We start from the raw sequence: 19,911 nt of genomic DNA on the forward strand, positions 1-19,911 counted from the left end.
CCCCCCCCCCCCCGTAATAAATTCATAACTTAATGTTTTAGTCGCAATAAAGCCATGCCATTATAACTAAGACAGTACAAGATACAGAAAAGTAACAGAAGGCATACACCTGCACCTTTGGTCACTCCTTAACCCTGACCTACCCCATTCCCCATGGGTCTTTCTCTAAATTCCACTAATACATGCAGGATATTTCCTAACAGTACGTTGCAAAAATAAATAAGGAAACAATATAAAAATAAAAATTTATATCATGGTTCTAGCTGCGTTGAGTGCCTTCTTCCTAGCCTCGAGCATAACCTGGCCTGCCCCATTCATCCTAGCAACAGAGAGCTCCATAGATAAAATATTTTATTTTTAATTAAGGATATTTTAATTAGTATTTGCTGCTTGACAAATTGACCTGAGACACTACTACACAGTATAGAGCTGCAACGATTAATCGATTAATCGATTAGTTGTCAACTATGAAATTAATCGCCAACTATTTTGATAATCGATTAATCGGTTTGAGTAATTTTTTAAGAAATATAAGTCAAAATTCTCTGATTCCAGCTTCTTAAATGTGAATATTTTCTGGTTTCTTTCCTCCTCTATGACAGTAAACTGAATATCTTTGGGTTGTGGACAAAACAAGACATTTGAGGACGTCATCTTGGGCTTTGGGAAACACTGATCCACATTTTTCAACATTTTCTGACATTTTATAGACCGAACAACTAATCGATTAATCGAGAAAATAATCGACAATGAAAATAATCGTTAGTTGCAGCCCTAATACAGTACAAATGACTCAAGAGCATCAGTGTCGGCTGCCAGAGGATCAAACCTGTGACTGGTCTCTTAAACCACTGCTACTGCCTAAAGCTAGATTTGACGAGTCATGACTTCATGGCGGTCCTACCTCAAAGACGGTCTTGGCGGCGTAGCCCTGCACGTCGTCCCGGTTGATGACGATCTGGATGACGCGGTACCACACCTCTTCGCTGACGTAGTCCCCGGCGATGCGGATGAGGTTGAGGATGGTGTCCACGTACCAGGAGTAGTCCACGGCGTACTTCTCCGCCAGGATGGCGACCTTCAGCACCTTGAGGGAGGAGGGAAGAACGAATCACTTTCCGGCGCGGGAACCGTGTCATGTGGGAGTGTACGTTCCACCCCCGAGGAGCGAGAACGTATTCCGAACCAACTACAGCAAACAACCCCAAACACCTGGCAGCGTCCGATGTCTACATCCGTCTGCTTACATCTCGCACGTTGTCTTGTCTCACTTCTAACATGTTTAAGTCTCCATTGCAGTTGTACGACCATTAGAGCTGCAACGATTAATTGATTAAATTAATCGCCAACTATTTTGATAATCGATAAATCGGTTTGAGTAATTTTTTAAGAAAAATAAGTCAAAATGATCTGTTCCTGCTTCTTAAATGTGAATATTTTCTGGTTTCTTTCCTCCTCTATGACAGTAAATCTGAATATCTTTGGGTTGTGGACAAAACAAGACATTTGAGGACGTCATCTTGGGCTTTGGGAAACACTGATCCACATTTTTCACCATTTTCTGACATTTTATAGACCAAACAACTAATCGATTAATCGAGAAAATAATCGACAGATTAATGAAAATAGGGCGATATGGACAAAATCAATTATCACGATCTTATGCCATATCACGATATTACGTTATCCAAAATCTAAGACGATATCAAGTCTCATATCACGATATCAATATAATATCGATATATTGCCCAGCCCTAAATTAAAATAATCGTTCGTTGCAGCCCTAATGACCATTAGTTGGTACATTAGAATATTACCAAGTGTATTTCTTTGTCAATACTAATCAATTCTTGGAAGACTCATTTTCCTGCTGGATGTTATTTTGATGTTCAGGAAGTCAATTTATTCCCTTCAACCCAGCTGATGGAAACGGCATCAAATTCACATTGTTTTTTCCCCCTCAACATTTCAAAGGTTTGCGTAAAAAAAAAAAAAAAACTCCACTTGACATTTGGATGGAAACGGCTAAGTGACATACACACGCATTCATGGACAAAACGGAATATACACCCACCATCTCCTCTCTGATGGAGTAGTCGGCCGTCTCAAGGTAGCTGAGCATCTCGGCCACGATCTGCTTGGCGTTGCTGCGGTCGCACATGGCGTAGAGCAGATCGGCTGCCCTCTGACGGACACTCACATCCCTCTCAGTCTGCACAGGCACACACAGACGGGGAGAGATAAAGGGAGAGACAGTGAGAAAGAGACAGAGACAGAGAGAGGGTGTAATTATATAGACAGTGTCTACTAGTACACTATGGATAGCCTGTACCCTGTTTAAAACTGAGGTGTCTGCTTCTCTTGTTAGTATAATGTCCTAAGGATTGCTTTTCATCCCAAGTAAAAACATTTTTTATTATTATTATTGTTTATTATTTTATTTTCTTTATTTACTTATTTATTTATTAGGACTATTTTATTTTAATTTATTTGATTTGTTTATTCTTTTATTTTTTGTTTTGTCCCTTTTAGTCCATTTTGTTTACTTACTGCTAGTTTGTTGTTCCCATATTGGCGGGAACACTGAATTATAATTATGATTTAAAAAAAAAAAAAAAGATGCGGAGGGAACCGTGAAAAAGGAGAAAAAACACAGAATGGATAGTGTCTGCAATTGATGTCTCATCTCATCTCATCAATCTCATTTATTTGGAGATGTTTACAATACACAGTTTATAATATTTATGACAAACTGTGGCGCTTCCCTCCTCAACCCCAGTCATACCCGTGATACAGCCTTTAGCCACTAGAGGGCTGTTTAAGCACTATCAAAGTCACAGCCGTGATTCGCAAACAATCTGGTCGTATTTAACACCGGAATGCCCATATTGAATTATCAATATATTGTATCAAATATTTCTCATACAACTGACCTATTTTGACTTCCATGGCAGGGTGATGTGTTCGGAGATGACTATCTGTATTGCCACCTTTCGTGACAACTGTCAGTATGTTGTTAGTATGTCCATTTATCATTTAGTTAGCCTTAGTCTAACTTGAATATGACAGATAATAATTCTATGTCGTTTATCATCTTTCAGTAGAACCATATCACCATGAAATAAGGATACTGGGTTGTTGTGATTTCCAAATCTGTTGTCTAAATGAATGATTAAAAGCAAATGCTAATTCAAATCTGTATATAAAGTGGATACCTTATTGTGCTTTTACTTTATAACTACTGTGGGTTGGTGTGTGTCTCTTTGAATCAGATGAAAAATGTGAAATTGAACGAAAGACCATGTACCTTAAGCCCTTCTGTCCAGTTCTTGTTGCCTCAATTGTATTTAAGACATTTACAAACACCTTATAATTGTAAATTCATGTTAATTTATGCATTGACTGCAGTCAGCTATTCTATTCAGAAGAAACACTGCCTCTCTACTGGGCCACACATAAAAACATCAGCTCCAATACATAGCCTAGTTCAAAGTTAATTTTAGCAAGACTTTTTTTTTGTTTGTGTGGTTGTGGTGGTGGGAAAACCTGATCTAAGCTGTTGTTTGAATGTGGGTGCAGGGTCAGGTGGGAGGGTGTCACCTTGAGGGCATTGATGACTGTCTCGATGTGCGTCTTGACGGCTTCGTGGGAAAACTCCGAGCTGGCCAGAGTGCACATGCTCTCCAGAGCAAGGTAGCGCAGGTTGGTCTCCCTGTGCTGCAGGAACTGGCCCAGCTGGTTACAGGCCCGTACCAGTAGGTTGGGCTCACTGGGGAACAGGGAACAAAACTCACACTTACGAGCACTCAAACTCAACTTGATATTCCCTAAATGTCATTACTTAGTGTAGAAAGTACCACATAACGGTACTAGTTCTGGTGCTTTTCAGGGACTTTCACAGACACACTTAAAGGCCGTGTTGGTCAGCCATCGACTCAGTCACGTAAAGCAGTGATTCTCAACCTTTTTCATATCAAGGACCCCTAATTTAATCCACATTAGAGCCCCATTTGATGAGATTTTGTCTCTTAGACTCAAATCTGACAATATCTTTATTGTTAGATATGATTTTCTCCAGAATTCTATGACTATCTGTACTGTAGGTAGAGAGAGAGACAGTGAAACTATGATCAAAACAGTCATTCTTCTACATTCTCTAATTGTGTTAACTGCTTGTAAATGAAATAATGCTGAAGTTTAACAATTCATCAATTTGATGGGGACCCCTTGGAACCCCCTCAAGGACCCCTGGGGGTCCCCAGAGCCCACGTTGAGAACCACTGACGTAAAGGACACATCAAATTAGAATGTCCTCCTGATTTCATTCAGTTAGACAGGTAAAGATGCAGTGACATCATGGCTGCCTTCTATTACTTGTGCTATACATCAACGGGAAATGGGTAAAAGTGGAAAGTTAGGTTAGTAGTTGGCTTTATAGCGTGTATACATCTCTATGACTGGTAGAAATCTGATTTTCAAAGTAACTTTGGTTTATGTGAAAAAGCAATATCAGGTTATCTGCAGGTTTCAGAGGGCCAAATCTAAGACTTCTTAAGACCTAGTTTACAAACCAAAATAAAGGAACAAATCTGGCTAAACCAGCCTGTTTCTGATTTAACATAGCTTATGAAAGACACCAATGTGAGTCACTACTATGAAAAGTGTGAGAAAAAGAGCACCAGGAAATTGTTCCCGTCTGGACATCATCAAGACCGAAAATAGTGACAGGAGAATCAGAACAAAATAAAAGTTCATCGGATCTGCGCAAATCACAAGAACGACCTATTTCAGATTCACCAAAATGTAGCGCCTTTGTAGCTCTGTACAGTACAGTTTTGTTGTTGAAGTGCCCACCTGTCATAGTGGATGATGAGGGAGATGGCCTCGAACAGGATGGCGTTCTTGGCATTGGAGTGCTGCACCTTCTTGGACTTGGGCGGTTCCTGGGCCTTGTTGAGGATGGTCTCCAGACACTCCACCAGGCGGCCCTTGACGGCGCCGTCCTCTGGCGGCGGGTAGCACTGCAGCAGGCGCAGCAGCTTGCAGGAAAGCCACGGCGCCGGGACAAAGTAGTAGGTGTAGTCCTGAAGGTCGGTGGAGGCCGACGACACGATCTGGACGCCCCAAGACAAAACACATGGATTCGGTCTACGGACGTTTCATCGGTGTCCTCGAGACACTTTACACACACACACAAGTTCCTGTTTGAGATGGTGTGAAATCTTCTCTGAAAAGCCGTCATGCCAAGAGGGGAAATCATTTGTGAATATCAACAAAAAGGTGAGCTGACACTACAGTCTACCAGAGGCTCCAGTCATCTCAGCTGGGAGTGACAACAATGGCATCCATGGGCACTAATGCGTAGTCTATTGCAATACTGTAGTGCAGTGATTCTCAAACGTTTTCACATCAAGGACCCCTAATTTAGTCCACATTAGGGCCACAGACCCCCCATTTGGTGAGATTTTGTCTCCTCAACCCAAATCTGAGAATACTTATATTGTTCGATATCATTTTGTCCGGAATTCCATGAATATCTGTACTGTAGGTAGAGAGATAACAGTGAATCTAAAAAATCGAAATAGTCATTCTTCTACATTCTCTAATTGTGTTCACTTCTTGTAAATGAAATAATGGTGAAGTTTAACAATAGATCAGTTTGCTGGGGACCCTCTGGAACCCCCTCAAGGACCCTTGGTGGTCCCCGGACCCCACATTGAGAACCACTGCTGTAGTGTATATGTAATGTAAATATTCTATTTCTTGAAAAAAATGACATTCATTCAATTATGAGCTCATTTGCTAGGTGGTCTTTCATTTGCAGTTCCTAGTCATTTTCAATTCCAGAATTCCAGACTTTTACCATTAGATGATTTACACAGATAGTCATCTTGCCCCTACTTAAATATACCATATCACTCCATAGATTACTTCTGATCAACGCAGGTGAATGGCAAGTAAGGTCAAAGGTCATATATGTCAGTGTTAGGCTTGGATAATAAAAAAAAACACCTCAGAAAGCCTGCTTTGTGAGGCTGGAAATCAAATAGACATTAGTAGAATTTATTCTCAGGTCCACGCACCCTGCTGAGTCGGGAAACGGCCAGGGACACGCAGGTCTTGAACTCGTCTGGGTTCTTCTGGCTCAGACAGGTGATGAGAGAGATGGCTGCTGTCACCACGCCCTGGAACCCACCCCACACACACACGCACACACACACACACACACACACACACACACACACACACACACAAAGAAAAACTAAATGGACAGTCTCACGGGTGCATTATAGCTCAGCCAATACCAGGGTTGCAACAAATATTTCATCAATTCAAAAACAATTTTTTATGTTAAAACAACTTCTGATTTTGATTATTCTTTCTATTCTGATTGGCCACTGATCGCCTCCACGGACAATTTGCCATCAACTTGACAGGAAGAAGAAGAAGAACGGCCACCATGGATGTGTTATGAAATCAATGGTAAGAACGGTTAGCTAGACTGCCCTCTTCTATTGTTACAAGCTAATGTGATTACTTTTTTGTGGCAAAACATTCACTTTTTATTGCTATTAGTGTTAGCCTTTCCAAGGTCCAATGAAACAATCAACGTAACGTTCGTTTCAAGGACAATTCTGGTTATTTTCAAACTTTATTTTCCTAGTTTTTGCCATCATGTCAATCAATTTTGATCAAAATTACCAAACCAAAACTAACCAAAACTCAAACCATCAAACCCCAAAAAACGATTAAAATGCGTGTTCAACACAGTAACACACACACACTACAGTTACATGTTTAAATGTCTTTCATTGAACAATTATCACACGCCATTTCAGGTATAATAGTTCATTTGATCATTTTTTACATTGTTCTTGCTTACTCTGCTGGCTGCCGGTCTTCTGCCACGTTCACAATGTTGGGGGTAACAGAGTAACATTTGTTTGACTGAGTTATAATGCAGTAAAATTGATATAACATAGCCTTAAGCTATCCTTTTTGCACTTTTGATGGGCCAGGAATTCCCTCTGTCTTAATCATTTCATAACATCTCTGTTTGATATCATTTTGTACCTTGAGACTGCTAAGTGTATCCTTTATAGACCTATTTGCGTTATTCTTAGATATATCATTAATGTTGCTAACTGGATTATTGGTTATTTCCACTGACATAATTTGAAGAAAATGGGAGCAAACTCTATGCACTGAAGATCATTTTTTAGATAACTGTAAAAGAGCTTTGTGCCCGACATTATACTAAGGACTTACACAGTGTTGAAATAGCACTTGCCATTACCATTCAGTATCATACTGAAGATTTTAATTGAAAGCACTTGGTGTCCACAACACATTGTGAACACCATCTGCTGTTCATTACCTACTTTGCCTTTCAGAGGTTGATGTTTTCTTTATATAACAGTAGATTGTGTACTCAGAGATGATCTATACAATAAGAGCGAGGATAAGAGTGGCATATATATTATTTTTTGGGCATTTTGTCTTTATTTTGGATAATTGACAGTAGAGATAGATAGGAAAAAGTTGCTGTTATGTGGTATGCGCCAACTGAGCCACCAGGACACCCCCAATGACTTACTTTTCATAAAGTCTAACTTAGCAAAGTAATTAGATATTACTATTACTACTATTTAAAGCAAGTAATAAAGTAAAATAACTACAAAATAAACACTGTTCACAGCATATCGAAAGAACGGGATTTTATTAGTTCAACTTGAAAGCATTCACATGTTTAACTCGTTGGAGAAAAATTAGGAGATATTAATCGCTCTTTTGTAATTTGATTGTAATAGTGAGAATCTAACTGAGCTTCAATATGCTTGTCAGAGTGACTTGCGTTGTTTGTCTGGATAATGCTTCGATTCGAAGTGTGTGGCGCGCGTGTTTTCTTTTTTTTTGGGGGGGGGGGGGGGTTGTAATTTACTTGGGCCTAACAAACATCGATATTTGATCACTAACTAACATTGTGCAAATCGATGCAAAAGATTTTTTTTTGAAAATGTGCATCCCTACTTGAAAGGGCATGTTTTAATCACTTTTTTAGCTTGGGAATTTGGACTGTATTGGAGAGCAGCCTGCAAACTAAGACAAAAGCAGCTCTACAACTGCTGAAATGTTGATCAGAATCGATCAGCATGACGGCAAAAACTAGGAAAATGAAGCCAAGGTTGAAAATACAGAATTATCCTTTAAGGGAGAGTCAAGAGGTCAAGGCTGTGGTCTCACCATGTGCTGGTCATTGAGGAGGTGCACCACACGGGATGTCCACTCCCCCATTAGCACCAGGTCAGGAGAGGTCTTATAAAGACGCAGCAGACACAGGGCGGCCGACTGCTTCACACTGTCCATGGTGTCACTATGGTACATCATATTCACATCAGCAAGCCAGGAAAGAAATTCAAAATTGATATTTACCATTCACACTCACATTAATTTTGATTACGATAAATGAAACCATATATATACAGCTCTGGAAAAAATTAAGAGACCACTGCAAAAATATCAGTTTCTCTGGTTTTTACTATTTATAGGTATGTGTTTGAGTAAAATGAGTAAAATTAATATTTTTGTTTTATTCTATAAACTACTGACAACATTTCTCCCAAATTCCAAATAAAAATATTGTCTTTTTGGAGCATTTATTTGCAGAAAATGACAACTGGTCAAAATAACAAAAAACATTTTTTCATGACCTCAAATAATGCAAAGAAAACAAGTTCATATTCATTTTGAAACAACACAATACTAATGTTTTAACTTTTTAATTTTAATATTTTAATATATATATGTAGATATATCCTGGTTCACAATATCACGAATACCGCATTTACCACCAGCACCATGGCTCTCTGTCAACAAAATATATTACAACCCATGCCTTAAAATTGGAAATTAAAGTGAAAATTCATTCAAAACTTTAACCTATAAGAATTCTGTTGATTATTTGTCTAATTTGAATTAATGCGTCTAACATCTGTTTATTGTCAAAATAAATAATGCTTGCACTTCTCATCGGCCTCGAGTTTCTTTGCCATACACTTATATTATATATCATATTCTATGACACGTTTGCAAATTGCTTGTGTGTCCTTTTGTTTCTACTGTTTTCACCAGTGTTTACTCCAGGCTGCTGTACTTCCGCAGGTTATAGATCGGTTCTCACCATTGCCAGCGATGGTAAAAAGCCAACTTGCTGTCGCCCATAACTCTGTCTGTGATCACTTATTTTGTGTTTCAACATAATGTATAACACAATACAAGTGTTGTCACTGACATATCTTTCCGTTTCTGTTGTCAGACGACCGCGCAACTATAAAAAACAGGGATTTGATCGAGGGTCAGTAAATGTAAACAGTACAGATATTACCGTTTGCCTTTGTTAGCCTGTTAGCATTTTGTGACCCTCGATCACAGTTATTAGTAAGTAGCTATTGGGTGTGGACTAGAAAAAAAAGAGAGTATTTCCCATCTATTTTTTCACTGTATATATATACAAGAATGTTCTGGATTGATGTGACCAACTTTCAAAAAAAGAAACTTAAGATGAATGTTGAAATAGATATGTTTGATGTAATGCTATATTTTAGTCAAGATAATATTAGAAATAACACGCTGTATATCATACAACTATTTATTATTTTTGGAAAATTCCATATTCATAAGAAAAAATGGTCAGGAACCAAGCCAACTTTCCTGCACTTTATTCATGAATTTAAACAATATAGCACCATTTTATCTAATGTTAAAAACAAAAAAGCTATTAAGACCTTAAAGTTATTAAGCGAATATAATATGCTGCATATACCATAAACTCTGGCACTGTAAAATGTGTTTTTTGTTTGTTATTTTTTATCTTTGTCTCTATTGTCTATGTATCTGTTTGTACCTTTGTATATGAACTTGTGTACAATAAAGAAAGTGGGGGAAAAAAACAAAAACGTAGCTATTGGGTGTTGAAGTACTGATTGATAATTGATAACACCTGTGCCTGCCTGCCATTTACTAAATGCCGTTTGTCAAGTTGATTATCAATATGCGTTAGGGCTGGGCGATATGGACCAAAAATCATATCTCGGTATTTTTAGGCTGAATGGCGATACACGATATATATCTCGGTATTTTCTACAAAGTAGGCTAAATGTTCAGTTGTAAGTCAAAGCCACATGTGAGATGTCACAAGCACTTTCATTAAAACAAGACTGTGATCAAAATAAAATGCAAAGACAGGGTTTCCTTCCCTGTTTTAGAACAGTCTGGTAAGTTCAGAAAATGACATCACTTTACTGTAATGCAGCCTTTAAAACCAGGAAAAGACACTTATGCCATATCACGATATTACGATATCCAAAATCTAAGACGATATCTAGTCTCATATCACGATATCAATATAATATCGATATATCGCCCAGCCCTAATATGCGTTCTTGTGCTGTCTTGTGTCCTCCATGACGCGTTTTACGTAATATCCAATTGCCGAAGCACGATTCCAAAGCAAAAAGAACGACAGGATGGAGGACGGAGAGAAAAGCCGGAAGCTTCCTAGCCAACCTCAAAAATATCAAGGACGCATCAGACGGTGACTTGACCGACGAGAACGAATTGAAAGCCCTGAGATTCATTGCGATGACAGCACATCACGTCACTGAATTTTCAGTATACCGCCAAGCCCCCCCCCCCACCCCCACCCACCCACCCACCCACCATCCACACTTACCCAGCGACCAGGATGCGGGGGATCTCGCTGGCGAAGGCCTCGGCCATCTCACGGCTGCCAACGTTGGCGATGCAGTGCAGGGCCAGGCACATGAAGGTGGGGTTCCGGCTGGACAAGTCGTTCTTGATGGCGTTGTTGATCAGACGGATCAGCTCACTGTTGCTGTTCACCAGCACTGAGATGAACAGGTACCCCTGGGTGAAGGAAACACGAGTGGCGGGAGGAGGGGAAATAAGGAGGGTGGAGACCAACGGGACGAGAGGAGGGTGGAGACAGTGGCGAAGACGAGTAGAGATGTGAAAATTGGGGGAAAACGGGTGAGGCATTGAAATAAGTGAAATAAAGCATAAGGAGGGTTGGATGCAATATGAAAACAGAGGGAGAGGAGGAAGTGGGAAGCAGGAAGGGTGAAGGCAGTGAGTAATAACAGACAAGGCGAGGTCGATAATGGAGGATGATGGTTAAGGAAGGAAGTGGGAAAGTGAAAAAGAGGAAGTCAAAGGAAACGTTATAGTGGGTGGACAGTACAGGCTATGAAAGGCAGGTCCTGGCACTAGCCAATCACACGGCCACATTTCCTCTCAAATACACACCGCTCCTAGCATTTCTCATAGAAATCTACACAAGAACACTCAAGAATATGAAAATATGAATTTCTCTGAATTTTTAATTGAGAAAATGATTTTGTTTAAAAAAAGCAAAGTGCAACGTGTAAAACAGAAAACGAGCAACTATCACATTATAAAATACTTACAGTATAAAAAGTTTTGGAACTGGTATGGAAGTTCGTGTCACAATAAGTCAGAGTGTGAAGCTAGGTGTTGATGACAAGGTTTAGGGTTAGTCCTGTGAGCCTACACTGGCTTAATGAGCTTGACAAAAAGCTCATTTATCAGGTCTTCTTCATTAGCCTACAACATGCAGTGCTACAGTGGCCTGATTGATATACATTCCTTATGAATGACCATCCATCCATCTCTATCCATCCTTGAAATGGAGACTCAACTACTGCATGTGTTTACAAGACGCAAGATTTTTTATTTTGCTCAGTAATCAGTTTGTTTTTTTTACTAGACAATATTTCAACTAGAGGTTAAATGCTTTCCAAAGTTCTCATCATGATTGTTGACTGTTGCCATCCTAAGGCCTCACTGCTCACTACCTGCTTTACCCTCTAACATGAAGCAGCTGCTGTACACATGACATAACAGACATAACTGTGGGTGAGAAAATTTAACTGCAGACATATCTAAGGAACTCATGTAAATGGTCAATGCAGTAAAATATACTCTTGCAGTCTTGGTTGATATAGTGGTCTACGTTCCCACAACTTGGGTCAGAAATCCTGACACATCACTATTCTGCCTTGTCAACATTTCCTCTTCCTGTCTAAATGGTCTGACAGCTACAGAATCAACAGAAATAGCCATAGTGGCTGAGGTGCCTGTTCTGTAATAACGTATTAAACTATTTCTACTTCCCTCAAGTTCTGAGCTCTCTTGCATTTTCAGCCTCCACAAAGGAGGATGGTGCTATGGGCAAGCAACTGGCATTGCAACATACTTCAGCTACAAAGGCTAAAAAGCCTTGTTCTCAAGCCAAAAACACAAATGACAATGCGGTATCATTAATCTCCTAGCAGGATAACTCCAAAAGTTCTGAATGGATTTGCATGAAATTGTGTGGAAAGTTCACCAGTGGGCGTGGTTTCTCAAAAAATGATATGTACCTTCTGAATAGATTCATGCAACACCATGAAACTTTATGGAAATGTTGGTCATAGGTCAAAGTATTAGTGATTAACTTTTCACACCAATTGGCCAAAGGGGCGTGTGGCAGTGGGTGTGGCTCCTCATAAAAATGCATGTGACTTCCTAACGGATTCACGCAACACCATCAAACTTTGTGGCCTATCAGGAGACATAAGAAGAGGCAAACCCTCCATTATTGGCCCAATCAAACAACATGGGGGCATCGGAGAGCTCATTTTCAGTTTAGACACAAGCGCCCTGCCAATTTTTCCAAAACTACCACCCCTAATGGCCACTGAACAGATATAGTACAGATATTTTGGTGAAAATCCGGCATGCGGAACCGGCATATCTTGTCAATATCTTGACAGCCATATGTTCTGCTGAGTGCCATCTTGTTGGAGCGCTCGAGTTTTTACTTTTCAAATTACAGACCAGGCTTATTGGCAGAGGATTAAAATCACCAATTATCTCCACAAGTAATACAAATCACTGGTGATTAGGGATGCATCGATACCGTTTTTTTCACTGATGATCCGATACCAGAATTTTGAGTATCGACTGATACCGAGTACCGATCCGATATTGACCGTTTTTTTCCCTTCTATAATTACACAGCTGTATACACGTAAATAATATGGGAACAACAATTCTATTGTTTAAAAAAACTGCAGCAGGGCAAAAGAACAGACCAAAATACGAATGATAATTCGTAGGATTTATAAGACTGCTGCAATACATAAAACAATACTAAAACATTCTGTTTATAAATTTAAAACGAGATAACCTTCAGTGTAAATAACTGACCAAATAATAAATAAAGTACTGTTACATAACTAGGGCTGAACAATTAATCAAAATTTTATCAAAATTTTATCAAAAATTTTATCGAAATCGCAATATGGCCTACTGCAATTTTCAAATCGCAGGAGGCGCAATATTTGTTAAAGGTGAAATGTGTCAAAATACCATTTTAAATGAAATATTGTGGTGCTGCAGAGATGTCCTGGCCTACACATCATATTCTACAGACTTAAGAAAACATCTTTGTTTGGTACAGATCCCCGCAAAAATCACACCATAATCATTTGAATACGTTTTTCAATGAAAATGAGAATAATGATGTAAAAATTATCATTCAAAATCAAATTTCAAAATCGTTCAGCCCTAATCATATGCAGAAACAAAATCTCATTATTACAACCAAGGTTTGAGGGCCTGTGATTTCCAGCAAATACGTGGACGATGACACACAGTTCATTGATCTCCAGTTCTGTCAACAGAGACAAATTGCTGTTCAAACAATGGCTTCAATGTGATCGCACATTTGGGGATGACTACAAAAACCAGAACCACCAGACACAGCGAACATATAGACAAAAGCTGACAAAATTTCACCAGTGTTGTAATACACACACACACACACACACAAAACAGCAGAAGACTTACGATCTGTTTCTCTGTGTACTTGTTGGAGCTGAGTAGGTTGACAGCCTCCATGTGTCCGAAGTCGATGTCATGGCCGAGCAGAAAGATGAAGAGCAGCTTGCAGACGTACTTCTTCTTGCTGTAGCCATCCAGAGCCTTGTCCCCCTTAAACTTTGAGCGAATGTTGGCCAGCTCCTTGTTGATCCGTTTGATCTCGGCTTCCTTGCTCTTACCTGGTGGGAGGGAGGAAGCAGGGCAACACCTGGGGTGACAATCTGGACACGAAGAATCTGAGATCATGGCCTGCGCTGATCGGAATTCATATTTATGAGGTCAAAAGACAAAAAAAAGACTCTGCCTCTGGAGTCATGTACCCTCAAGTCCTCAGTTTAAGACCCTTCTCAATTCACAATCAGTAGGACAATCTCTCCCCATCTCATTCAGATTTCATTTCTTCAATCAAGGAATAGGGGGGGACGTTCAGTAATGCGGAAGCTGAATACAATGGAGGGATTTGCATTAAATAATTGACCAAATTTCATTTTTTCCCCACCCACAGAGCGATCGCATGGCGTCACAAGACTTGGATTATGCTTCACGAGCTGTATAGTTACATTTATGGACATTTTTTGCCCTATTTACTGCAATTGTTTGGAAGAAAGCTTCTCCAGCAGTGAGGCTGGTGAACTCCTGGTTAGTTATATGAAGAAAAAAAACACTTGTCCGATTTTGTACTGGCATGAGGATGAGCAGATAACAACCGAATTTAAATTTTTTGGTGAACTATTCCTTTGATTTATTTAGGTCTTTGTTGCATAGGCTATATATATATCAAACGGAAACCGTGACCCCAAAACCGTGAATCAAACCAGAGTTTTCTGAACCATTACACCCCTAATATATATATGTATAGGCCTATATACATTCACACACGTATGCATATTCATTATTTATATTTTATAGTAATGTGTTTATGTGGAAGTGAAGACTGGTTTTCCTTTTCATGGCCATTTGTTCTACATAAGAGTGGTAAACGGTACATATCTGCTGATAATGATCCAATATCTTGTGTCGTGTCTCCTCACAACCTCAATTAATGGTACAGTACATGTTCGACCAACATGTTAGTTCTGAGGGATAAGGCTAATTCCCAAAACACTGTGGTCAAGTGAGCCGTGGGAGTGAGACTGCAGACTCTCAAGCGGGAGACGCAAGTTCGATTCCCGGCAAAGCCGCTTCCACAAAAATTCAACGTTGCGGGGCCGTTAGGTCTCTCAGGCACTTTTATTTTGCATTTGCAATAGGGTTGTCACGGAGGGCGGTGTTCCCGGTGGCATGCTGTCTTGGAGTCAACACCGGAGTTACTAGCCCCACACCGGGAATACCGTTATTTTGTAATCCGAAAAATAAAAGCACATGTTCAGTTCAGAGCTTCCATGTTCAAGTTAGGCTACTAAATGCTGCTGTGGCACCTGAATTTCCCCAACTGGATCCAAAAAGTGCTATCTTATCAACATACTGATCACTAATATGGTGGATTAGGACAAATAGGATTAACTTTGTCTTTGCCTACAGTGACAATAGTGTCCAGTAGAATCCAATGGTAAACAAGGGCAATACGCCAGAATCTGCACTGCACTCACATTAACTCTCTGAGGGTTGAGCAGTGTTATCAATCTCTGATTAAAAAGTGTCACTGTTTACAAATAGGCCTACCTTTACTAACACATACGAGTTTGGAGCAAATTGTAAAATTTTAAGTTTCACTTTTGTTTTCGTGACTGACTTTGATATATATATATCTAGTGGTGAAAGGTGGTATAACCAGTATGCCCGGCGTTGGGGAGGGAAGCACCACCGACTCTATTTGCAATTTTCAATATTCTCTTAATTAATTTTGTTTATTCAAACATTTCGTTAAAAAGGGATTTACTCTAGTAATCGTGTTCTTGTTTATTTTTCTGGACAGTAATTTTCAAATTTAAAGATAGTGAATATCGGCACAAAATATCGCCCAGATTCAGTTAAAAAGTATCGGCCCGGCCTTAAAAAACCCATGTCGCTCAAACCCTGAAAAGTACTTGAATACACGTTGGCTACAAGTTGTAGCCTATTTACGACTGTCAAACTCGGAAGTACGAGCTTACGAGGAGCAAATGAAGGCAGCAAAACTCTTCCACCAGATCACTGTAGGGCGACCGCAGCTCCCTGAGTGTGGGATATCTTGAAAATAATAAGGGAAATATTGAACTCATAGTGCAACAGTTTGAATTCAGAACACCTGGACTATGCTGCCGTAGCTGCACAAGTAATGTTATAGTCCTTTTTTGACATTTTTGGAACTCTAAACTGTATGCCTATCTTTCAACTGACATCAAGGTGAGTACACAATGACCAGATTTTCTTTTTTGTGTGAAATATTCCTATAATAGCCTATCCTAACTCAATAATGGTTCTGCAAAAATATGAACATTCTCCTATTCCCCCCCCCCCCAAAAAAAAAAAAAAAACACACACTGGAAAAAAAATCGGTATTGGCAGGGTATCAGCAGATACAGATGGCAGAATATCGACAATCCGTATCAGGTCCAAAAATCCAGATTGGAGCATCCCTAGCGCACTAAGCAAAGACATGGCAGACAACTTGGATAGTGATTTAAAACGGAAATTAAAAAAGTATTGAAAATAACAATGTATCAGGATACTTATGGGTGGGGAACAAGTGAGACTAGATTGATAGTAATGAGAAGCTGCATAAAACTACCTCCTTGTCAGCTATTACCAATGATATACCTCAAAGGAGTTCTTCCTCAGTTTTAAAATGTAAAAAAAAAAGGTGCATACACACCATCGACTTCCCAAGCACTTACTATCTTTCTAAAGGATGGAAATATTAAGACAGCAAGTGACGTGTGACAAGTGACTCTGCGATCTGCGTTTTGTGAGAGAAAAGGCTTACTCATATGTAGACACAGTCTGGATATTACACCTGGCACATGGTAATGCCAGGTGTAAAGGGGGCCATGTAGCTACATAGTCACAACACTATTGCATTTAAATGACTAATCCTTCCAACTGCAGAGACAACATGGAATATGTATGGAAATATATTCAAGGTCATTGTGACTAGCCAAAGATACTAGCAAAGGAAAATTTGACCAATGTCACAGAAAAACTTTATGTTCAAGTTTTTACCCCAGTGGCAATTGATAGGCCTATCCCAAGACACTAAGAAATGTAATATGATAAACCAGGGCTTGTGTGTATGCTATATTGTAACAAGTATGAGTTGCAGAGAACCATTGTGGTGTGTGTTTTTTTTTTTTTTTTTTTTTGGGGGGGGGGGGGGGGGTGTCTATGAGGTGGGGTATGGGGTATGGGAGTAGGTCTGGTCTGACGAACCGGTATACATTGTCACTCAGTTCGACCAAGCCTGCAGCCTTGATAAGAGCATAATCTCAAAAACCCAACACATAGAAGCGCGCCACTGTAAGTAGTGGCTCGCTCAAAAACAGAAGGCCTTGTTCTCTAAATCCCACTATCAGATGTATCCGTTACTTATGCTGCAGAGTGTGACGTTAAGTCCAACGTTGCTGACAGGACACGTCTGCTGCATTATAATGTAGGCTAGTTAGTTGTTAGCAAAAACAGAAACGTCAAGTGGCTACACCATCTACACACACCGTGAACCACTCATAATAACGATGGTGGTATGCAGCAAATGACCTCCCTTATGCCGTGAAGCCCCCAGATCATTTCGTTAATAAGCAAGTAAACTGACTACACTCAGCAACAGGACAGCTAACGTTAACATCAATGGTTGCAATTTAGTGACAGCAGTTGGCATACAGACTGAAAGAAAGCGGCACTTACAATTTCTAATGTCCGATATGAACACCGCTAATCCGCGCATTCCGTCTCCCTTCGACACAGCCGGCATTTTTCCAGGTTTCTGTCCTCACTCCGGCCTTATCCGTAGAAATAAACTGATGTTGGTCAGCTTCAAACCGCCCTTGGGTGGAAGATGGTGTACTAGTGTGTACTAGTTGGCTAGTAAGGCCAGCTAATAAGCCCTCGAACAGTGGCAGCTAGCTACGTAACAGTTCCAGTCGTTAGCTAGAACTTTATGATTAGCTATCAGGCTCGCTGTAGGCTTGTGGGTGGCTATTCCAGATAGCATTTGCTAGATTAGCTGGATGGCGGTGGTCGATCAACCAGCAGCAGGGTATCCCCGTTAACTGGCTCGTTTCCGCTGGCTAGGGCAGCTATTTCATTCAATCCTTTTCTTATCTCGGATTAGAAGCGACGTGTGCTGCTGACTGTGACAGTGCACAACATCTACAGTAAGACTCAGCGTAAAGTAATCCACCCAGTATAGGGATATTTCTACGAAAAATGCAGGCAGATAATTGTTGGTGAAAATAATGTCCGAGAATGTAAGTTAGCTTCGAGTCACGCACGGTCAAGCTAGCTAAACAGCTAGCTAGCTAGCTGGCTAGCAATATCATTCAAATACTGGAATACATCACCAGTTGACCGTAATCACTCAGCAAACCGTCTTAATTCCCATTCAGCGATATGAAATTATAGCCCAGGTATCGTTAACACTGGCTAAATGTGGTAAATATGATGTCCTCTATAATTTATGTGTAGTCTAATTCTCCAGCCTCCTCTCCGCGGCTTGGACAGGGCTCGTGACACCAGTACCAGCAGCGGGACCGCGCGACGTAATCTGTGCACGCGTACGCTTTCCTCGAACTGGGTCCCGCCTACTGTCTCCAAACAGAGCGCTGATTGGTCCAGGTTCGTCGTCGCTTTCTTCTGCTTCTACTACTTCTTCTTCTGTTGCTTCTGCTATATATATATTTTTATGTTTTTTTGGAAAGAAATAGACATACAATGCAAATACACACAGACATACAATACAAATACAAATACACAACACAAAATACAGCAAGAATACACAAGAACAAGAGAATTCAATCTAATTTATGCTACTTCTACTGCTGCTGCTTCATCTTCTTCATCTTCTTCTTGGTTTATGCCGTTTGGCAAACAACATTTAGTGCATTACCGCCATCAACTGAGCAGGATAGCACCGGGGAACTACAGTAACATTAGGTTACATCACGTAACCCACGGTTCTCTGATAAGTGAGGTACCTCAGCCTATAGGAGAGCACGCTCTAGCGATCCAACCATGGAAGCTCTTAGCCTATAGGTGATATTTAAGTATTGCACCAAGCTCTCCAAAGCCAAACCTAAATCTTCAACAGACAGTGCAGAATAATACGAGGTGTAAATCAGACAGCGGCCACATGGAGGGCAGAATGAGCCAGTGAGGGCGCCGTGAAATCGGGGACTGCCCATTGTTCCGACGGCCCATTTTTCCGAAACCCCAATAGTCTGAAAAATGTCCACCCATTGGACCGAAAGCCCATTTGTCCGACAGCCCGTTATCCCGGTGGTTGGGTTGAGGCATGGGGTCACTGAGGTTAGGGTTAGAACAAGCTTACGGTCAAAGCTGTCAGAAGCCACAGTTGTGGATGGAGCCAGGCATGGAGTTTTCTGACTATTGGGGTTTCGAAATAATGGGCCGTCAGAACAATGGCATGGCACCGTGAAATCAGGTCTATGAAATCTGACAAATATGTGCCGCAAAGCCCAACTTTCCGCCGCACAGATGTCCTGAACGGAAACTCCTCTGAACAGGGCCCAAGGTGGTCATGCCCCGATCGGAATGGGCTCTCAAACCCATCTGAGCCTATAAGCCACTGTTCCCAGTCAGATAGAACCCACTATCCAGTGGGATTGCTGCTGCCATGAAATAGGTCTACTGGTCCCTGTGCGGTAAAGCCCAAGTCACAAATAGCAGCTTCGAGCATCGAGAGCATCGAATGTGAAAATAAGCACCCTGGAGATCAATTGATGTAAACCAGTCACCTGAGTATTGGCCTACAGCACGAGACGACATTGTGAGAGTGAACATCCTGAACTTGTA

The 19,911-nt window shown here is 40.5% G+C and overlaps 1 protein-coding gene across 2 annotated transcripts in view; it reads right to left on the minus strand.

The window, feature by feature from the left end:
• Positions 1-18,589, minus strand: part of ap2a1 (adaptor related protein complex 2 subunit alpha 1) — a 35,324-nt gene extending 16,735 nt beyond the window's left edge. For both annotated transcript variants that reach the window (XM_071518977.1, XM_071518978.1), the window contains exons 1-9: positions 17,785-18,589; positions 13,933-14,144; positions 10,733-10,926; positions 8,245-8,374; positions 6,084-6,185; positions 4,855-5,114; positions 3,601-3,769; positions 2,075-2,212; positions 905-1,087 (exon numbers count right to left, since the gene is read on the minus strand). In XM_071518977.1, coding sequence (XP_071375078.1) covers positions 905-1,087; positions 2,075-2,212; positions 3,601-3,769; positions 4,855-5,114; positions 6,084-6,185; positions 8,245-8,374; positions 10,733-10,926; positions 13,933-14,144; positions 17,785-17,851 — 1,455 coding nt within the window. In that variant the 5' untranslated portion in view covers positions 17,852-18,589. The remainder of the gene's footprint in view (positions 1-904; positions 1,088-2,074; positions 2,213-3,600; positions 3,770-4,854; positions 5,115-6,083; positions 6,186-8,244; positions 8,375-10,732; positions 10,927-13,932; positions 14,145-17,784) is intronic.
• Between the last annotated feature and the right edge of the window lie 1,322 nt (positions 18,590-19,911).

This window comes from Centroberyx affinis, unplaced genomic scaffold, assembly GCF_046629955.1.
Source record: "Centroberyx affinis isolate AG114_WGS23_722 - 3 ecotype Tasmania unplaced genomic scaffold, CSIRO-AGI_Caff_v1 ptg000647l_1, whole genome shotgun sequence".
NCBI lineage: Eukaryota > Metazoa > Chordata > Actinopteri > Beryciformes > Berycidae > Centroberyx > Centroberyx affinis.